Source organism: Salvelinus fontinalis, chromosome 12 (assembly GCF_029448725.1).
Source record: "Salvelinus fontinalis isolate EN_2023a chromosome 12, ASM2944872v1, whole genome shotgun sequence".
Taxonomy (NCBI): Eukaryota; Metazoa; Chordata; class Actinopteri; order Salmoniformes; family Salmonidae; genus Salvelinus; species Salvelinus fontinalis.
Genome location: NC_074676.1, coordinates 32,361,045 through 32,383,594, shown reverse-complemented (window position 1 = coordinate 32,383,594; position 22,550 = coordinate 32,361,045). Strand labels below are relative to the sequence as shown.

General features: G+C 44.0%; 1 protein-coding gene across 7 annotated transcripts in view; it reads right to left on the bottom strand.

The window, feature by feature from the left end:
- LOC129867202 (NT-3 growth factor receptor-like) overlaps nt 1–22,550 on the bottom strand; it is a 300,196-nt gene that overhangs the window by 101,024 nt on the left and 176,622 nt on the right. For all 7 annotated transcript variants that reach the window (XR_008761586.1, XM_055940439.1, XM_055940443.1 and 4 more), the window contains exon 11: nt 22,337–22,439. Coding sequence is in view for 6 of the 7 variants with exons in the window: in XM_055940439.1 (XP_055796414.1) it covers nt 22,337–22,439 (103 nt within the window). In the remaining variant the exon portion in view is untranslated. The remainder of the gene's footprint in view (nt 1–22,336; nt 22,440–22,550) is intronic.

The following is a 22,550-nucleotide window of genomic DNA, read 5'->3' as shown; positions in this document are numbered from 1 at the left end:
TGGAGAGGGAAACAGTGTTGTAGTAGTCTGTGAGGGGTTTTCCATACAACAAGTGTAGACTTTACCATGAAATGCTTACTTACAAGCCCTTAACCAACAACGCAGTTCAAGGAGAAGAAAGTAGTTCTAATACATTTTTTTATTTTTTATGTTTGTAGTTTTCTATTAAATGCCATTACAGTATCCATTGACTTAGGACTCAAATTGCACTTCCTATGGCTTCCACTACATGTCAACAGCCTTTAGAAATTGTTTCAGGCTTGTATTCTGAAAAATGAGGGAGTAAGAGCACTCTGAATGAGTGGATCACTGCAGTGTCCCAGAGCTTTTTCATGCGCACGACCGAGAGCGCGCCTTTCTTGTTTACCTTTTATATTTACGACGTTATTGTCCAGTTGAAATATTATAGATTATTTAGGCTAAAAACAACCCGAGGATTGATTATAAACATCCTTTGACATGTTTCTACGAACTATACGGATACTATTTGGATTTTTCGTCTGCCTGTTGTGACTGCGTTTGAGCCTGTGGATTACTGAACAAAACGCGCGAACAAAACTGAGGTTTTTGCATATAAAGAGGGACTTTATCGAACAAAATGAACATTTATTGAGTCAATGGGAGTCTTGTGAGTGCAACCATATGAAGACCATCAAAGGTAAGGGATAACATGTATTACTATTTCTGACTTGTGTAACTCCTCTACTTGGCTGGTAACTGTTTGTAATGATTTGTCTGCTGGGCGCTGTTCTCAGATAATCGCATGGTATGCTTTCGCCGTAAAGCCTTTTTGAAATCTGACACCATGGTTGGATTAACAAGAAGTTAATCTTTAAACCGATGTATAACACTTGTATGTTTTATGAATTTTTATAATGAGTATTTCTGTTTTTGAATTTGGCGTTCTGCAATTTCACTGGATGTTGGCCAGGTGGGACGCTACCATCCCACGTCCCCTAGTGAGATTAAGGAGCCTTTTGGTCCTAGACTTGGCGCTCCGGTACAGCTTGCCGTGCGGTAGTAGAGAATACAGTCTATAACTTGGGTGACTGGAGTTTGACAATTTTACGGGCTTTCCTCTGACAACGCCTATTATAGAGGTCCTGGATGGCAGGAAGCTTGGCCCCAGTGATGTACTGGGCCATTCGCATTACCCTTTTTAGCACCTTACGGTCAGATGCCGAGCAGTTGCCATACCAGGTGGTGATGCAACCGGTCAGGATGCTCTCGATGGTGCAGCTGTAGAACCTTTTGAGGATCTGGGGGCCCATGCCAAATCTTTTGAGTCTCCTGAGGGGGAAAAGGTTTTGTGGTGCCCTCTTCACGATTGTCTTGGTATGTTTGGACCATGATAGATCGTTGATGATGTGGACACCAAGGAACTTGGAACACTCGACCCGCTCCACTACAGCCCCGTCGATGTTAATGGGGGCCTGTTTTGCCCACCTTTTCCTGTAGTCCACGATCAGCTCCTTTGTGTTGGTCACATTGAGGTTGTTGCCCTGGCACCACACTGCCAGTTCTCTGACCTCCTCCCTGTAGGCCGTCTCATTGTTGTCAGTGATCAGGCCTACCACTGTTGTGTCGTCAGCAAACTTAATGATGGTGTTGGAGTCGTGTTCGGCCATGCAGTCGTGGGTGAACAGGGAATACAAGAGGGGTCTAAGTACACACCCCTGAGGGGCCCCAGTGTTAAGGATCAGCGTGGCAGGCGTGTTGTTGCCTACGCTTACAACCTGGGGGCGGCCAATTAGGAAGTCCAGGATCCAGTTGCAGAGGGAGGTGTTTAGTCCCAGAGTCCTTAGCTTAGCGATGAGCTTTGTGGGCACTATTGTGTTGAACGCTGAGCTGTAGTCGATGAACAGCATTCTCACATAGGTGTTTCTTTTGTCCAGGTGAGAAAGGGCGGTGTGGAGTGCGATTAAGATTGCGTCATCTGCGGACCTCTTTGGGGCGGTATGTGAATTGGAGTGGGTCTAGGGTGTCCGGGAGGATACTGCTGATGTGAGCCATGAACAGCCTTTCAAAGCACTTCATGGCCACCGACATGAGTGCCACAGGGCGGTAATCATTTAGGCAGGTTACCTTCACTTCCTTAGGCACAGGGACTATGGTGGTCTGCTTGAAATATGTAGGCATTACAGACTCGGTCAGGGAGAGGTTGAAAATGTCAGTAAAGACACTTGCCAGTTGGTCCGCTCATGATTTGAGTACACGTCCTGGTCACCGTCTGGCCCAGCGGCTTTGTGAATGTTGACCTGTTTAAAGGTTTTGTTCACATTGTGATAACTCTCTCGGTAGCCAGTCATCCAGAACAGCTGGTACTCTCGTGCATGCTTCAGTACTTCAGCATAAAAGGCATTTATCTCTTCTGGTTGGCTACTGGGCAGCTCGCATCTGGGTTTCCCTTTGTAGTCCGTAATAGTTTTCAAGCCCTGCCACATCCGACGAGCTTCAGAGCCGGTGAAGTAGGATTCAATCTTAATCCTGTATTGACGCTTTGCTTGTTTGATGGTCTTTCTGAGGGCATAGCGGGATTTCTTATAAGCGTCCGGAAGAGTCTCCCGCTCCTTGAAAGCGGCAACTCTTGCCTTTAGCTCAATGCGGATGTTGCCTGTAATCCATGGCTTCTGGTTGGGATATGTACATACAGTCACTGTGGGGACGACGTCATCGATGCACTTATTGATGAAGCCGATGACTGAGGTGGTGTATTCCTCAATGCCATTGGATGAATCCCGTAACATATTCCAGTCTGTGCTAGCAAAACAGTCCTGTAGCTTAGTATCCGCGTCATCTGACCAGTTCCGTATTGAGCAAGTCACTGGTACTTCTTGCATTAGTTTTTGCTTGAAAGAAGGAATCAGGAGGATAGAATTGTGGTCAGATTTGCCAAATAGAGGATGGGGGAGAGCTTTGTTTGCATCTCTGTGTGTGGAGTAAAGGTGGTGTAAAAAACTTTCCCCCTATTTACATTACATTTACATTATTTAGCAGACGCTCTTATCCAGAGCGACTTACAAATTGGAAAGTTCATACATATTCATCCTGGTCCCCCCGTGGGAATTGAACCCACAACCCTGGCGTTGCAAGCGCCATGCTCTACCAACTGAGCCACACGGGACATATCTGGTTGCATATCTGGTTGCACATGTGACATGCTGGTAAAAATTTGGTAAAATTGATTTAAGTTTGCCTGCATTAAAGTCCCCGGCCACTAGGAGCGCCGCTTCTGGGTGAGCATTTTCTTCTTTGCATATGGCCTTATAGAGTTGGTTGAGAGCGGTCTTAGTGCCAGCTTTGCTTTGTGGTGGTAAATAGACGGCAACGAATAATACAGATGAAAACTCTTGGTAGATAGTGTGGTCGACAACTTATCATAAGGGACTCTACCTCAGGCGAGCAATACCTCAAGACTTCTTTAATATTAGACATCGCGCACCAGCTGGTATTGACAAAAAGGCACACACCCCATCCCCTCGTCTTAACAGAGACAAAAGACAACAATGTTAAAGCCATTGTGACATCTTCCAATCAAATGGTGTGAAACCAGCCTTGAACCACTGTGACACTGAGCGTCTCTGTTCTGCCGGTGCATGAAAAATCCCGCCAGCTCTATTTTGTCTGTTTCTTCGTTCAGCCATGTCTCGGTGAAACATAAGATGTTACAGTTTTTAATGTCCCGTTGGTAGGATAATCTTAATAGAAGGTCATCAAAAACAATTCTAACGAGTGCACGTTAGCAAGGAGACTGGAAGGCATTGGGAGTTTGCTCGCTCGCCTCAGGCATCTCAGAAGGATCCCCGATCTGCGTCCTCTTTTCCGGTGTATTTTCTTCACGCAAAAGGCATGGATCTGGGCCTGTTCCAGTGAAAGCAGGATATCCTTCTCGTCGGACTCGTTAAAGAAAAAAGTTTCTTCCAGTCCGCAGTGAGTAATCGTTTTTCTGATGTCCAGAAGTTATTTTCAGTCATAAGAGACGGTAGCAGCAACATTATGTACACAATAAGTTAAAAAAATAAGTTACACAGAACGTTTTTTTTTTAAACAAAATTGCACAATTGGTTGGGCGATTGTTAAAACGTTAGCCATGTTCTTCAGGGCCATCTTTATATATTATGGCAGGGATACAGTGTTGCAGTAGTCTAATGTGAGGGGTTATGGAGGGGGAAACAGTTTTGCAGTAGTCTAATATTAAGGGGTTATGGCAGGGAAACAGTGTTGCAGTAGTCTAATATGAGGGGTTATGGAGGGGGAAACAGTGTTGCAGTAGTCTAATATGAGGGGTTATGGAGGGGGAAACAGTGTTGCAGTAGTCTAATATGAGGGGTTATGGAGGGGAAACACGGTTGCAGTAGTCTAATATGAGGGGTTATGGAGGGGGAAACAGTGTTGCAGTAGTCTAATGTGAGAGGTTATGGAGGGGGAAACAGTGTTGCAGTAGTCTAATATGAGGGGTTATGGAGGGGGAAACAGTGTTGCAGTAGTCTAATGTGAGAGGTTATGGAGGGGTAAACAGTGTTGCAGTAGTCTAGTGTGAGGGGTTATGGAGGGGGAAACAGTGTTGCAGTAGTCTAATGTGAGAGGTTATGGAGGGGGGAAACAGTGTTGCAGTAGTCTAGTGTGAGGGGTTATGGAGGGGAAACAGTGTTGCAGTAGTCTAATATGAGGGGTTATGGAGGGGGAAACAGTGTTGCAGTAGTCTAATATCAGGGGTTATGGAGGGGGAAACAGTGTTGCAGTAGTCTAATATGAGGGGTTATGGAGGGGGAAAACAGTGTTGCAGTAGTCTAATGTGAGAGGTTATGGAGGGGGGAAACAGTGTTGCAGTAGTCTAATGTGAGAGGTTATGGAGGGGGAAACAGTGTTGCAGTAGTCTAATGTGAGAGGTTATAGAGGGGGAAACAGTGTTGCAGTAGTCTAATGTGAGAGGTTATAGAGGGGGAAACAGTGTTGCTGTAGTCTAATGTGAGAGGTTATGGAGGGGGAAACAGTGTTGCAGTAGACTAGTGTGAGGGGTTATGGAGGGGGAAACAGTGTTGCAGTAGTCTAATATGAGAGGTTATGGAGGGGTAAACAGTGTTGCTCTAGTCTAATGTGAGAGGTTATGGAGGGGGAAACAGTGTTGCAGTAGTCTAATGTGAGAGGTTATAGAGGGGGAAACAGTGTTGCAGTAGTCTAATGTGAGAGGTTATAGAGGGGGAAACAGTGTTGCAGTAGTCTAATATGAGGGGTTTTGGAGGGGGAAACAGTGTTGCAGTAGTCGAATGTGAGAGGTTATGGAGGGGTAAACAGTGTTGCAGTAGTCTAGTGTGAGGGGTTATGGAGGGGGAAACAGTGTTGCAGTAGTCTAATATGAGGGGTTATGGAGGGGGAAACAGTGTTGCAGTAGTCTAATATGAGGGGTTTTGGAGGGGGAAACAGTGTTGCAGTAGTCGAATGTGAGAGGTTATGGAGGGGTAAACAGTGTTGCAGTAGTCTAGTGTGAGGGGTTATGGAGGGGGAAACAGTGTTGCAGTAGTCTAATATGAGGGGTTTTGGAGGGGTAAACAGTGTTGCAGTAGTCTAATGTGAGAGGTTATGGAGGGGTAAACAGTGTTGCAGTAGTCTAGTGTGAGAGGTTATGGAGGGGGAAACAGTGTTGCAGTAGTCTAATATGAGGGGTTTTGGAGGGGGAAACAGTGTTGCAGTAGTCGAATGTGAGAGGTTATGGAGGGGTAAACAGTGTTGCAGTAGTCTAGTGTGAGGGGTTATGACAGGGGAAACTGTGTTGCAGTAGTCTAGTGTGAGGGGTTATGACAGGGGAAACTGTGTTGCAGTAGTCTAATGTGAGAGGTTATAGAGGGGGAAACAGTGTTGCAGTAGTCTAATGTGAGAGGTTATGGAGGGGGAAACAGTGTTGCAGTAGTCTAATGTGAGGGGTTATGGAGGGGTAAACAGTGTTGCAGTAGTCTAGTGTGAGGGTTTATGGAGGGGGAAACAGTGTTGCAGTAGTCTAATATGAGGGGTTATGGAGGGGGAAACAGTGTTGCAGTAGACTAGTGTGAGGGGTTATGGAGGGGGAAACAGTGTTGCAGTAGTCTAATATGAGAGGTTATGGAGGGGTAAACAGTGTTGCAGTAGTCTAGTGTGAGGGGTTATGGAGGGGGAAACAGTGTTGCAGTAGTCTAATGTTAGAGGTTATGGAGGGGGAAACTGTGTTGCAGTAGTCTAATATGAGGGGTTATGGAGGGGTAAACAGTGTTGCAGTAGTCTAATATGAGGGGTTATGGAGGGGGAAACTGTGTTGCAGTAGTCTAATATGAGGGGTTATGGAGGGGTAAACAGTGTTGCAGTAGTCTAATATGAGGGGTTATGGAGGGGTAACAGTGTTGCAGTAATCTAATGTGAGGGGTTATGGAGGGGTAAACAGTGTTGCAGTATTCTAATATGAGGGGTTATGGAGGGGGAAACAGTGTTGCAGTAGTCTAATGTGAGAGGTTATGGAGGGGTAAACAGTGTTGCAGTAGTCTAATATGAGGGGTTATGGAGGGGGAAACAGTGTTGCAGTAGTCTAGTGTGAGGGGTTATGGAGGGGGAAACAGTGTTGCAGTAGTCTAATATGAGGGGTTATGGAGGGGGAAACAGTGTTGCAGTAGTCTAATATGAGGGGTTATGGAGGGGGAAACAGTGTTGCAGTAGTCTAATGTTAGAGGTTATGGAGGGGGGAAACAGTGTTGCAGTAGTCTAATGTGAGAGGTTATGGAGGGGGAAACAGTGTTGCAGTAGTCTAGTGTGAGAGGTTATGGAGGGGGAAACAGTGTTGCAGTAGTCTAATGTGAGAGGTTATGGAGGGGGAAATAGTGTTGCAGTAGTCTAATATGAGGGGTTATGGAGGGGGAAACAGTGTTGCAGTAGTCTAATGTGAGAGGTTATGGAGGGGGAAACAGTGTTGCAGTAGTCTAATATGAGGGGTTATGGAGGGGGAAACAGTGTTGCAGTAGTCTAATATGAGGGGTTATGGAGGGGGAAACAGTGTTGCAGTAGTCTAATGTGAGAGGTTATGGAGGGGTAAACAGTGTTGCAGTAGTCTAATGTGAGGGGTTATGGAGGGGGAAACAGTGTTGCAGTAGTCTAATGTGAGAGGTTATGGAGGGGTAAACAGTGTTGCAGTAGTCTAATATCAGGGGTTATGGAGGGGGAAACAGTGTTGCAGTAGTCTAATGTGAGAGGTTATGGAGGGGTAAACAGTGTTGCAGTAGTCTAATGTGAGAGGTTATGGAGGGGTAAACAGTGTTGCAGTAGTCTAATGTGAGAGGTTATAGAGGGGGAAACAGTGTTGCAGTAGTCTAATGTGAGAGGTTATAGAGGGGGAAACAGTGTTGCAGTAGTCTAGTGTGAGAGGTTATGGAGGGGGAAACAGTGTTGCAGTAGTCTAATGTGAGAGGTTATAGAGGGGGAAACAGTGTTGCAGTAGTCTAATGTGAGAGGTTATGGAGGGGTAAACAGTGTTGCAGTAGTCTAATGTGAGAGGTTATGGAGGGGTAAACAGTGTTGCAGTAGTCTAATGTGAGAGGTTATAGAGGGGGAAACAGTGTTGCAGTAGTCTAATGTGAGAGGTTATAGAGGGGGAAACAGTGTTGCAGTAGTCTAGTGTGAGAGGTTATGGAGGGGGAAACAGTGTTGCAGTAGTCTAATGTGAGAGGTTATGGAGGGGGAAACAGTGTTGCAGTAGTCTAGTGTGAGGGGTTATGGAGGGGTAAACAGTGTTGCAGTAGTCTAGTGTGAGGGGTTATGGAGGGGTAAACAGTGTTGCAGTAGTCTAGTGTGAGGGGTTATGGAGGGGGAAACAGTGTTGCAGTAGTCTAATGTGAGGGGTTATGGAGGGGTAAACAGTGTTGCAGTAGTCTAGTGTGAGGGGTTATGGAGGGGGAAACAGTGTTGCAGTAGTCTAGTGTGAGGGGTTATGGAGGGGGAAACAGTGTTGCAGTAGTCTAATATGAGGGGTTATGGAGGGGGAAACAGTGTTGCAGTAGTCTAATATGAGGGGTTATGGAGGGGGAAACAGTGTTGCAGTAGTCTAATGTGAGAGGTTATGGAGGGGGAAATAGTGTTGCAGTAGTCTAATGTGAGAGGTTATGGAGGGGGAAATAGTGTTGCAGTAGTCTAATATCAGGGGTTATGGAGGTGGAAACAGTGTTGCAGTAGTCTAATGTTAGAGGTTATGGAGGGGGAAACAGTGTTGCAGTAGTCTAATATGAGGGGTTATGACAGGGGAAACAGTGTTGCAGTAGTCTAATGTGAGAGGTTATGGAGGGGTAAACAGTGTTGCAGTAGTCTAATGTGAGGGGTTATGACAGGAGAAACTGTGTTGCAGTAGTCTAATGTGAGAGGTTATGGAGGGGGAAACAGTGTTGCAGTAGTCTAGTGTGAGGGTTTATGACAGGGGAAACTGTGTTGCAGTAGTCTAATGTGAGAGGTTATGGAGGGGGAAACAGTGTTGCAGTAGTCTAATGTAAGAGGTTATGGAGGGGGAAACAGTGTTGCAGTAGTTTAATGTGAGGGGTTATGACAGGAGAAACAGTGTTACAGTAGTCTAGTGTGAGGGGTTATGACAGGGGAAACTGTGTTGCAGTAGTCTAGTGTGAGGGGTTATGACAGGGGAAACAGTGTTGCAGTCATGTATTCCACCGACGTAGGATGATAGCATTCTAAGCAGTTCCCTTCAGACTCTCCAGTGCCGTGGCCAAAACCCAGCCAGTCATGAATGATGTACTTTGCTTCACTGGTGTGTGCTAATCGCCCTTCGGCGGTACACAGGTAATGTTGCACAGAGAAAGGGAAACCCTTGTGACAGACGTGGGATGGGGGATGTCAGGGGGCAGGACACGGGTGGGTCGGAAGGGGGGTTTAGGTGAGGGTGAAGCCAACTAGAGCAGACAGGAGCAAAGAAGAGCTAAGCTGCACGGTGGAGGGATGGAGGTAGGGTTAGTTACAGAGGGAGAAGACACAGCACAAGTATGAGTGTCAGGACTTAATCGGGTGTCTCTCAGTCACTTCCCCTCTCCAGCAGCCCATCTTCCCCTCTCTGTGTCTGTAGGTTGACACGCAGACAGACCAGCTCTCTCTGCAGACAGGTGCTACTCGGGCCCAGCAATGGGACAGTGAAGAGGGCTCGGGGAGCTCTCAAAATAGACAGAGACAAAAGACAACAATGTTAAAGCCATTGTGACGTCTTCCAATCAAATGGTGTGAAACCAGCATCGAACCACTGTGACACGCCCACACAGGCCACTAGTCATAGGATGCGGTGGGTTTCATGGATGGAAATACAACTGTCTATTGGGATTTCAGGAGGGTGTGCAGCTAGAGAGACTCATTGTGTTGCTAAGAACCCATCTGTTGAGAAAGGATACACTACTTAACAACAAGCTGGACCTCTAACCTCCATTATTATAAACAAATTGGACATATTTCATAAATAATCGCATAAGGTAAATTACATTACGCCTTGTGTTTTTTAAGTCAGACATCCCTTAAAGCTTTCTGGACATCAAATGAGATTATCTAAATACAGAGGGCCAAAGAACCAAAAATTCAATTTCCCCTTTTAGCAGGGAATTTGTTGTGGTAAGAAGTGGACTTGCAGATACCTAATTAAATAATTTGTCCCCTGTCCCGAGTCCCTTTTCTTTTCTTTTGAAAATCAGTATCACCATATGAATCTGTGCATGCCCTACAGGCAGCAGGCCTGACTCCATAAGAGCACCAGCTCCCAGAAACATTACATTGGCACAGCCATAGGGGCGTGTGGTTCTGGAATGGTTGGGAGGCACAATGGAAAGGTACAGTAAGTACATGGACTGGTCTGGTGAGGTGGGTCCTGTCAGTGAGAAATACGAATCCATTAAGAGTCTTTTAGAGAAAATGACCAACTATTATGATGGAGGAGGACAGAACTCAGAAGAGTTGAACCCCTTGGGTCTGTGCTGCCTTCTATAACATGGGCTGCTCGGGAAACGCATTTTCACATGATCAATGCATTAATTAATCATACCATAACACCTAGCTCATGAATTGTGATTCCACAGCTATGCACAACTATCCAGTTTTGAATGAAATGCCAACAGGTCATAGCGAAGCCAGCAGCCACTAAAGTGTGAATCATTACAGCAAGCAAAATGTCACAAACACATTGACTCTCCAGGCCGTTCTGAAAAGAGGCTATCCAATGAGAGAGTGAGACAGAGAGAAAGAGTAAGAGAGGGAGAAATGAAGAGAGTGAGTGAGTGAGTGAGTGAGTGAGTGAGTGAGTGAGTGAGTTGCTGCAGCCCAGGCATCTACAATCGATCACCAGTTACCACTCTGTCAATAGAAAGAAATGAGGCCACTCAAGGGCTCCCTCTCCCCATCTCCTCTTCATTGTGCCTTTCACAAAACCTGTACTTATAACCAGATACCTGAGCAAATAAATAAATCAACCACTCTGGGAGGGGGAAAGAAAAAACAAAACATCAAGGTGTGCTGTAGTGTACTGTAGCCTAACTCTCGGGCCCGAGAAGTGACTAAATCAATCCGGTGGCGTACAACACATTACAGTGTCAGCCTGGAGTTTAATCTGGGTCCTACAGCACCACTCTCCAGAGCCGAAGCCCTGCTGCAGGTTGAACCACAGGACAAAAGAAATACGGACCAGAAGCAATTTAGAGAGGTCAGATGAGAGTGACTTATCAGTCAATAGGCCTTTGTATGAGCTTTGATCTCATAGAGAGTGTTGGAATTCTCCAAACCAACAGTGAATACCGATAAAGTATTTTATCTGGACTATTAAATCAATGTCATTTCAAGGTTAGTGTGGCGATTGTGCAATGTATGATCTACCCTCTAATGTGTATGCAGGAGCATGTAACAAGTTGTTTGTATTCAGAATTGTTTTGAAGCTCTTGCCTAGAAGGATATCCTACGAATCAGGTTTGGGTTAGCAAAGTAACTTTTATCAACCCTGAGTCATCTCGGGATAGCCAGTCATATGAATGTGGTTCACCTATTAGTCAGGTAAATTTCTACGGCAATGAATCCTTCAGAACTAACCTGCTCCAGGGCAGGCTAACTCAGGGCTAACTATTTATCCCGAATGAAGTACCTGAGCCACGAGTTGAGGCCTAATGAAAGAGCTACTCAGGGTTTTCTAAAGCTAACCATCTTCAGTTAGTACGGATGAAGCCTGAGCTGGAATGTGAAGCTAACTGAAGCTGGTTAGCTTTACAAAACCCTTAGTAGATCTAGCTTGCACCGTAGTATACCCCTCAGGAATTAGAGCAATGTAAAAACAGTGAATAAAAATAGGTCTATGTAAAAACAGCATAAAAAAGACATACTTTATGTAAATTGTTAGATAATTTCCTTATAAGTACAAGTATTGAATTCATAAATTACATATTTTACTGGAGAAGCATATTCAAGCAAGAGTTTTTTAACATTTCTAGTGAGGTCAAATTTTCCATAGTGTATAAACATTTTCTGGCTGGCATATTTTGCGCAAAACAATAATTTCCATTGTTGATAATTACAGGCTTTGTTATTGAAGCAGCACATTGGTCTTAATGTGTCAGTAAATGGAGATAATTACAGTACATTATACCTAAGCAGCCAAAAGGACTGAGAAAAAAACTGCAAAACTAATATCAGTATTTTAGAGCATCAATTATACTCTAAATTGGTAGAATTTTTACACAATGTAACATGCTATCATTGATGGTAAATGTCATTCATCCTTATGTGGTAATGTGATAATCAGGTAGTCATTCTGATGTCTGTATGTAGGAATATCGAATGTATAGCGTAGTAGCCGTGAAGTCCAAATAGCGATACTGTGAGTGTATGTAATAATGTCAGTTACAGGAAGGCTGTCTGATTGATGAACGATGCTCTTGGTTAAGTCATGAGTGGGAACAGTAAAACAAACATCCCTAGGAAAATGGCCTTGTCATATTTATCCCATAAAGGTGAGATGGGATAGAGGACTAAGCTGTTTGTGGGTCGAGTTCACCAGCGCTCCAGCGTCTAGCACATCGGTGCGGCAAGCACACAACTTTCTTCTCTGAAGTAAGAGGGAGAAAAAGTCCTCTCCTATCTGAGTGAAAGTCCTGCTGTCAGATTTAAGATATAAATAATGGGATCTCACAGTGAGCCCTCTGAGAAAGTTTAACACTAGAGAGAGAACCACTGCTACTGTGGAATAAGAATCAGTACAGAGGAGAGGGTGGTTTAAATACTGTAAGCCCTGGTCTAACATTGCCATGCACAGGGTGTCCTGATAACACTGAGATGGCATGGACACGCAGCTCACACCAAACCTGCCTTTTAGCTAATGCCAGCCACCCAGCTAGACACAGAGAACATGTGGAGACCAAACAGAGATTGCTGCTGTACCTCTTTATAAATTCTGGGCATAGAAACACGGCTATCAACTGATGCTACAGCACCTGCAACAAAGGCCTCATTTATAAAACAGTGTTGTTTAGAGGCTGTATTAGCTGAGCTTTCAGCTGCTCCTCCGGGATGACCTTTCAGTCGCCACAGGACTAGATTACGGTTATTTCCGCTTCAATTCATACAAACAACTATTATTTATTCCGCTGGACTGCTACCAAAATAATAAAATAAAGTCTCAATACTTTGTCCACAAACAGGATTCCTCAACACACTTCGCAGGATCCCGGAACAGAAAAGGCCGATATTTGGAGGGAAAAGGGATGAAGGAAAAAAATACTCTTCTCAAGGGAGACACAATGGAGGCTTTTTATGGCCAGACTATTCTCATCCTGAAGTCAATCGGCATTCCAAAGGCCCTTATTCAGGCAGAGTATAAAAAAACATGCCAAAGCATTTGTGAGCTTCGCGGCTCTCCTTGAAGTCTTCCTGTCACATGCCAATCAGACAGAATTACATGGCAGACATGCGCAAAGACTCACGGAGAATGGCTGATTCTCTTCCTGCCTTCCTTTCTCTAATACCCTGCATTCACACGGGGGAGTGGCGTGGTGCTGGCTGGTGGCAGTCACGTCTCACAGCTAACCGAGGACATATGAGGACTCCCAATCAGATAAACCAATAAACGTAAATAACACCCAAGCCAGGATGTATCTGTGTGAGAGAGAACGAGGCCTGGGGATGCATGCAGAGCAGCGGAACTAGGAGATATTGTGTGTCCACATGTAAACAGCTGGGAGAGTAAAGCAATCGGAACCGGCTGCTCCCTCCCTCCTGCAGTACCGTTACCGTCAGCCCGCCAGCACTCTGCCTGCAACTATCTCACTCTCTTCCCCCCCATTTCTTCTTCCTTTTTTTAAAATTCCACATTCGATGATGTTATCAACTTAATCTGCTTTTAATTAACTTGGTTAAAAAGGATTGAGAGCACTTTCTGTTGTTGTCAAACAGAGGGAGAGGAAGCACAGAAGGGGAAGGGGGTGGAGGAAGAGAAGAGATGTGGGGATAGAGCCAGGAGGAGGAGAAAACAGCCCCCTGTGGGACAAGAGTGAAATGGAGAAAGTCGATGTGGAGATGGCAAAGTGCCAAGGCAAGCAGTCAGCCAGCGGTCTATGCATTCATTAGAGGACTACAGGCTTCATAGGGAGGCCTGGGGGCATTCTAATGTTGTTAACATCAGATACAGGGACTGATTACTTTGCAAATCAAATCAAAGATTATTGGTCGCGTACACAGATTTGCAGGTGTTATGGCAGGTGCAGTGAAATGCTTATGTTTCTAGCTCCAACAGTGCAGTAGAATGTCTTACAAATATAATACACAAATAATCTAAACTAGAAATTGAGAACTGAGTGTACTAAACATTAAGAACACCTGCTCTTTCCATGACATAGACTGACCAGGTGAATGATCCATTATTGATGTCACTTGTTAACTCCACTTCAATCAGTGTAGATGAAGGGTAGGAGACAGGTTAAAGAAGTGTCAAGACAAAATATTTAAGTGCCTTTGAACGGGGTATGGTAGTAGGTTCCAGGTACACCGGTTTGTGTCAAGAACTGCAACGCTGCTGTTTTTTTCACGCTCAACAGATTCCCATATGGATCAAGACTGGTCCAAAACTCAAAGGACATCCAGCCAACATGGGCCAGCATCCCTGCTGAACACATTGGACACCTTGTAGAGTCCATGCCTCGACGAATTGAGGTTGTTCTGAGCTCAATATTAGGAAGGTGTTCCTAATGGTTGGTATACTCATTGTAAATTAGAGTTCCACTTGATGATGAAAGTCAAATGACAATGCTACAGGCCTCCAGACAGTAAGAAGCAATGCATTGAACATCCTTTTGATGTGTGTGTGTTTGTGGCAGCAATTCCATAATTGGTACACTTACACACAAATGTAGTAAGGTTTCACAAGGGCGCTTTAAAAAACACTATCTTCCATCTAACAATAAAGCAGAAAAAGAGAGAGAGAGAGATTGTCTAAATCAGGGGTGTCAAACATACTGCTCCTGGGCCGGGGGTCCAATCTGGCTCACGGGTGGTTTGACAACAAAACATTTTAAAAAATACATTAAAAAAATACACACACACATATATATATAAATAAACCGGTAGTTTGGATCCTGGATACTGATTGGCTAAAACAGCATTTAGCCGTGTGTATATGAGACTGTAAACCATGACTATGACGTTTAGCCTTTTCACCTCGATAAAATGTCTACATCAACAATAGTTTGACATGCCGATGTACAAAATAAACGTTTAGATTAACTTGAGAGAAATCGAAACGAAAAGAACATTGTGAAACAAACAAAGCGGGCACTTACCTGATTCATTGACTGGTGTGCAGAAAAAGGGATGCATTGTGAGTTTGGGAATACAACAAAAACGGAGCTGAACGTCATTCTAAGGGGACTTGTATGGTTCAGTGAGAAACATGAATGCCGAAGAATATGGGATTAGGAGCTACGCTGGACTCACAGCTGGTTTGAACCGACAAATCAACGACCCCAAATCAACGACCCCCCTGTCAGTTTGGCATGGAGTATACAGAAGGACACCAAATTCACAACGACCAACAATGTGTCTGTCGGCGTAATTAAAAAGTTGAGGGAAGAGGGGCCATGATAAAGCTGAACGGCTAGGTATGGTATGTAACTTAACTAGCTAAATCATTCTAATGTACCCTGACAATATAACTGGTAGCTACAGTCGGAAGTTTAGATACACCCTAGCCAAATACATTTAAACTCAGTTTTTCACAATTCCTGACATTTAATCCTAGTAAAAAATCCCAGTTTTAGGTCAGTTAGGATCACCACTTCATTTTAAGAATGTGAAATGGCAGAATAATAGTAGAGAGAATGATTTATTTCAGCTTTTATTTCTTTCATCACACTCCCAGTGGGTCAGAAGTTTACATACACTCAATTAGTATTTGGTAGCATTGCCTTTAAATTGTTTAACTTGGGTAAAACGTTTTGGGTAACCTTCCACAAGCGTCCCACAATAAGTTAGGTGAATTTTGGCCCTTTCCTCCTGACAGAGCTGGTTGCAAACCGTGGGCTTGCTTTTTATGGCGGATTTGGAGCAGTGGCTTCTTCCTTGCTGAGTGGCCTTTCAGGTTATGTCGATATAGAGGACACAGGTTCAAAACCTCTCTTCAAAGTTACTGGAGGCCAAATCTGGAAGCGGTGGAGCACTATTCTCTCTGACAACACAGCAGCAGCTCCCCCAGTTAAATGAACGACATCCATTTCCAGCAGCGTGTAGCCAACAAACGACAACATGGGCAAGCCAACAACAAACGATAACACGGAGAAAGAAAAAAAAAATCGCTTGTGCACAATAAATGGCAACATTCAGATCAACATGAATAAATAATTGGCATGTGTTAGTCACTCCAGAAGTGGTGCTAATGCTTGGTTTTTTTCATACATTTAATGTAAGCTTGCTATCTAGCCTGGGGTTGTTGCATACTGTAGCAACCAGTCTAGCAAAGAGACTTTTGTCCGGACTACTTTTTCTGGCGGAATGTATTTATTATAAATGTATTTATTAAAGCAACATTTTCAATTTAGATGTGTAGTTCCTTGCCTTACTGTGTTGGCAACCAGTTTATAAAAGCAATAAGGCACCTCGAGGGTTAGTGGTATATGTCCAATATACCACGGCTAAGGGCTGTATCCAGGCACTCCGCGTTGCGTCATGCTTAAGAACAACCCTTAGCCGTGGTATATCGGGACTTAATGCTTAAATATACAGTGCCTTGAGAAAGTATTCATAGCCCTTGACTTATTGCACATCTGTTGTGTTACAGCCTGAATTCAAAACGGATTAAATAGATTTTGTTTCTTACCCATCTACACACAATACCCCATAATGACAAAGTAATAACATGTTTCTAGAAGTTTTAGCAAATGTATTGAAAATTAAATAGAGAAATATCTAATTTACATAAGTATTCACACCCCTGAGTCAAGAATTTGTAGTAGCGCCTTTGACCAGTCTGTGCTAGAAAAATCTTATATTAGAGTCTTTCTGTGTAAGTGCTTTCCACACCTGGATTGGGCAACATTGGCCTATTATTCTTTTCAAAATTATTCCAGCTCTGTCAAATTGGTTGTTGATCATTGCTAGACAACCATTTTCAGGTCTTGCCATAGATCTTCAAGTAGATTTAAGTCCAAACTGTAACTCGGCCACTCAGGAACATTCACTGTCTTCTTGGTAAGCAACTCCAGTGTAGATTTGGCCTTGTGTTTTAGGTTATTGTCATACTGAAAGGTGAATTCATTTCCGTGTCGAGTGAGAAGTAGACTCAGCCTGGTTTTCCTCTAGAATGTTGCCTGGGTTTAGCTCCTTTTCATACATATTTTATCCTGAAAAACTCCACAGTCCTTAATGATTACAAGGATACCCATTACATTATGCTTGAAAACATGGAGAGTGGTACTCAGTAATGTGATGAATTGGATTTGCTCTAAACATAACACTTTGTATTCAGGACAAAAAGTTAATTGCTTTGCCACATTTTTTTGTAGTATTACCTTAGTGCCTTGTTGCAAACAGGATGCATGTTTTGGAATATTTGTAAACTCTACAAGCTTCCTTCTTTTCACTCTGTCAATTAGGTTAGTACTGTGGAGTAACTACAATGTTGTTGCTCCATCATATGTTCTCTCTTATCACAGCCAATCAACTCTGTATCTGGTTTAAAGTAAATATTGGCCTCCTGATTAAATCCCTGAGCGGTTTCCTTCTCCAGAAACTGAGTTAGGAAAGACGCCTGTATCTTTTTAGTGACTGGGTATGGATACACCATCCAAATAATGAATACCTTCACCATGATCAAACGGACATTCATTCTCTGCTTTTTTATTTTTACCCATCTACCAACAGATGCCCTTCTTTGAGAGGCATTGGAAAACCTCGCTGGTCTTTGTGGTTGAAATTGTGTTTGAAATTCACTACTAGACTAAGGGACCTTACAGATAATTGTATGTGTGGGGTACAGAGATGAGGTAGTCATTCAAACTCAGGCTGTAACAGAACACCATGTGGAAAAAGTCAAGGGGTGTGAATACTTTCTGAAGTGCATTAAGACATTTTTCAGACCTCTTGTTTTTTCCCACATTTTGTTACAATACAGCCTTATTCTAAAATGCATTTAAAAAATATATATCTACACACAATACCAAACAATGACAAAACGAAAACAGGTTTTTAGAGATGAGAAACAACTGAAATACCTTATTTACATAAGTATTCAGACCCTTTGCTATGAGACTCGAAATTGAGCTCAGGTCCATGTTGTCTCCATTGCTAATCCTTGAGATGTTTCTACAACTTTATTTAAGTCCACCTGTGGTAAATTCAATTGATTGGACATGATTTGGAAAGGCACACACCTGTCTATATAAGGTCCCACAGTTGACAGTGCATTTCAGGGCAAAAATCAAGCCATGAGGTGGAAGGAATTGTGTCAAGGCATAGACCTGGGGAAGGGTACCAAAACATTTCTGCAACATTGAAGATCCCCAAGAACACAGTGGCCTCAATCAATAATACGGAAGCCACTCCTCAGTAAGAGGCACATGACAGCCAGCTTGGAGTTTGCCAAAAGGCACCTAAACGACTCGAGGACCATGACATACAAGATTCTCTGGTCTGATGAAATCAAGATTGAGCTCTTTGGCCTGAATGCTAAGCATGACGTCTGGAGGAAACCTTGCACCATCCCTAAGGTGAAGCCTGGTGGTGTTTTCCAGCGACAGGGACTGGGAAACCAGTCAGAATTGAAGGAAAGATGAACGGAGCAAAGTACAGAGAGATCCTTGATGAAAACCTGCTCTAGAGCGCTCAGGAACTCAGACTGTGACGAAGGTTCACATTCCAACAGGACAACGACCCTAAGAACACAGCCAAGACAACGCAGGAGTGGCTTCAGGACAGGTCTCTGAATGTCCTTGAAACCGATCTCTTGAAAGACCTGAAAATAGCTGTGCAGCGACGCTCCCCATCCAACCTGACAGAGCTTGAGAGGTACTGCAGGTAAGAATGGGAGAAACTCCCCAAATACAGGTGTGCTAAACTGTCGGAAACCATCTCAGGGAAGCTCATCTCAGGGAAGCTCATCTCAGGGAAGCTCATCTCAGGGAAGCTCATCTCAGGGAAGCTCATCTCAGGGAAGCTCATCTGCGTGGTCGTTGTCCACACCAGGGTTTAGACCTATCTGCAGTTTGGTGTCTTAACCAACTTCAGTGGGCAAATGCTCACCTTTGATGGCCACGGGCACACTGGAGAAGTGTGCTCTTCACCGATGAATCCAGGTTTCAACTATACCGGGCAGATGGCAGACGTCTGGGTTCGTGTGGGCGAGCGGTTTGCTGATGTCAGTGTTGTGAACGGAGTGCCTCATGGTGGTGGTGGAGTTATGGTATAAGCAGGCATATGCTACGGACAACGAACACTATTGCATTTTATCGATGGCAATTTGAATGCACAGAGATACGAGATCCTGAGGCCCATTGTCATGCCATTCATCTGCAGCCATCACCTCATGTTTCAGCATGATAAATCACGACCCCATGTCGCAAGGATCTGCACACAATTCCTGGAAGCTGAAAATGTCCCAGTTCTTTCATGGCTTGCATACTCACCAGACATGGCCCATTGACCCACCAGACCCATTGAGCATGTTTGGGGTGCTCTGTATCGACGTGTACAACAACGTGTTCCAGTTCCCACCAATATACAGCAACTTTGCACACCCACTGAAGAGGAGTGGGATAACATGCCACAATCAACAGTCTGATCAACTCTATGCAAAGGAGATGTGTCACGATTCATGAGGCAATTTGTGGTTACAACAGATATTGACTGGTTTTCTGATCCACCTCCCTACCTTTTTTTTTTAAAGGTATCTGTGGCCAACAGATGCATATTTGTATTCCCAGTCATGTGAAATCCATAGATTAAGCCATACTGAACTTATTTCAATTTACGGATTTCCTTGTAACTCAGTAAAATCTTTGAAATGGTTTCATGTTGCGTTTATGTTTTAGTTCAATGTATATAATATATTAAAAAATATTGGGGAGGACAGGGGGACGACCTCAGTCGACTGACTGAAACCAAATGGAAACTGTTTAGAAATGATATTGGACCTACATTTATATTGTTTCTTGACTATGTCCATCTCGCTAAGAATCACCCAAATGAAAGCAAGACAGTCAGGGAGCATCAGAAATTCCCAAAATTATGAATAGAGGACCATTTTTTGCACATTTCTGATGCAGAGGAAAAATAACCCATTTTCCGTGCGGCGCTCCGGACCTCTTTGAAGACCGAATGAGGCCCCCGGGGGAAAATGTGTTTGACACCACTGGCCCAAATCCTCCTAAGCTATGTCTACACAGGCAATGCACAGCCATCAGCCAAAGCCGGCATGTGTTACCTGAAACACTGTAAACACAGTCATACAGTTTCTAACAGCAGCACAGCCATCCCTGAGACAGGGCTGTTCCAGGGGAAGGGACAGGGCATGAAGCTGAGAAAGAGGTGTTTACTACTACTGCATCAGTCACAGAGAGCACCAAGTCCAACACGACATGCAGCAGAACCAGCTGCATCAGCCACAAGAAGACAGTGATAAGTAGTGCTTGGACATGACTCAAAAATATACGCTTAGGCTGCACTGTGCCATATTTGGAATTGGTTGGCATAACTGACACTCCTGAAAACTCATATTCACAGTGATCAAATCTGCAGTATGGTGAGTGTCACCCCCGCCTCCGCCTTCCTGTCCACATACTTTACCAACACAAGCAGTAGATAAAGTATACAGTGGGGAGAAGAAGTATTTGACACACTGCTGATTTTGCAGGTTTTCCTACTTACAAAGCATGTAGAGGTCTGTAATTTTTATCATAGGTACACGTCAACTGTGAGAGACGGAATCTAAAACAAAAATCCAGAAAATCACATTGTATGAATTTTAAGTAATTAATTTGCATTTTATTGCATTACATAAGTATTTGATCACCTACCAACCAGTAAGAATGCCAGCTCTCACAGACCTGTTCGTTTTTCTTTAAGAAGCCCTCCTGTTCTCCACTCATTACCTGTAGTAACTGCACCTGTTTGAACTTGTTACCTGTATAAAATACACATGTCCACACACTCAATCAAACAGACTCCAACCTCTCCACAATGGCCAAGACCAGAGAGCTGTGTAAGGACATCAGGGATAACATTGTAGACCTGCACAAGGCTGGGATGGGCTACAGGACAATAGGCAAGCAGCTTGGTGAGAAGGCAACAACTGTTGGCGCAATTATTAGAAAATGGAAGAAGTTCAAGATGACGGTCAATCACCCTCGGTCTGGGGCTCCATGCAAGATCTCAGCTCGTGGGGCATCAATGATCATGAGAAAGGTGACGGATCAGCCCAGAACTACACGACAGGACCTGGTCAATGACCTGAAGAGAGCTGGGACCACAGTCTCAAAGAAAACCATTAGTAACACACTACGCCATCATGGATTAAAATCCTGCACCGCACGCAAGGTCCCCCTGCTCAAGCCAGCGCATGTCCAGGCCCGTCTGAAGTTTGCCAATGACCATCTGGATGATCCAGAGGAGGAATGGGAGAAGGTAATGTGGTCTGATGAGACAAAAATAGAGATTTTTGGTCTAAACTCCACTCGCCGTGTTTGGAGGGAGAAGGATGAGTACAACCCCAAGAACACCATCCCAACCGTGAAGTATGGAGGTGGAAACATCATTCTTTGGGATGCTTTTCTGTAAAGGGAACAGGACGACTGCACCGTATTGAGGGGAGGATGGATGGGGCCATGTATCGCGAGATCTTGGCCAACAACCTCCTTCCCTCAGTAAGAGCATTGAAGATGGGTTGTGGCTGGGTCTTCCAGCATGACAATGACCCGAAACACACAGCCAGGGAAACTAAGGAGTGGCTCCGTTAGAAGCATCTCAAGGTCCTGGAGTGGCCTAGCCAGTCTCCAGACCTGAACCCAATAGAAAATCTTTGGAGGGAGCTGAAAGTCAGTATTGCCCAGCGACAGCCCCGAAACCTGAAGGATCTGGAGAAGGTCTGTATGGAGGAGTGGGCCAAAATCCCTGCTGCAGTGTGTGCAAACCTGGTCAAGAACTACAGGAAACGTATGATCTCTGTAATTGCAAACAAAGGTTTCTGTACCAAATATTAAGTTCTGCTTTTCTGATGTATCAAATACTTATGTCATGCAATAAAATGCAAATTAATTATTTAAAAATCATACAATATGATTTTCTGGATTTTTGTTTTAGATTCCGTCTCTCACAGTTGAAGTGTACCTGTGATAAAAAATGACAGACTTCTACATGCTTTGTAAGTAGGAAAACCTGCAAAATTGGCAGTGTATCAAATACTTCTTCTCCCCACTGTAAGTACACTCTAGAAAAAAGGGTTCCAAAAGGGTTCTGCGGCTGTCCCCATGGATAACCTTTTTTGGTCCCATGTAGAAACCTTTTTGGATTCCATGTAGAACCCTCTGTGGAAAAGGTTCTACATGGAACCAAAATGGTTTATCAAAGGGATATCCTATGGGGACAGCCGACTAACCTTTTTGGTTCTAGATAGCACCTTTTCGAGTGTAATGTTACAGCTGTGTACTGTATGTGAAAGTGGACTAGGTATGGCATAGAAAGATAACACAACAAGGTATTTGGCATGAAAGGGACACAGAAGCACAAACCCAGTATAATTTATATTTTTACAGCTGAGGTGCTATCTAAAAAAACAAGGTCTAAATTATTCTAACTTCCTTTCAGAAGAGCACTTAGTGTTTCTTACCTTTCATTCCAAACTTTGACCGCCGTCCATATTTGTTGATGAGAACAAATAGGACAACAAGAAGGACACAGGCAAATCCAGCCAGGCCCACAGCAATAGACACCTGGAGCAGGACAAGACAGGGTTTAGTGAGAGTAGATCTCACAATGAAGATGTCTACCTTAAGTACAGAAAAGCCAACAGGCATAAAGCCTGAATGCAGGGTTTGTGAAAA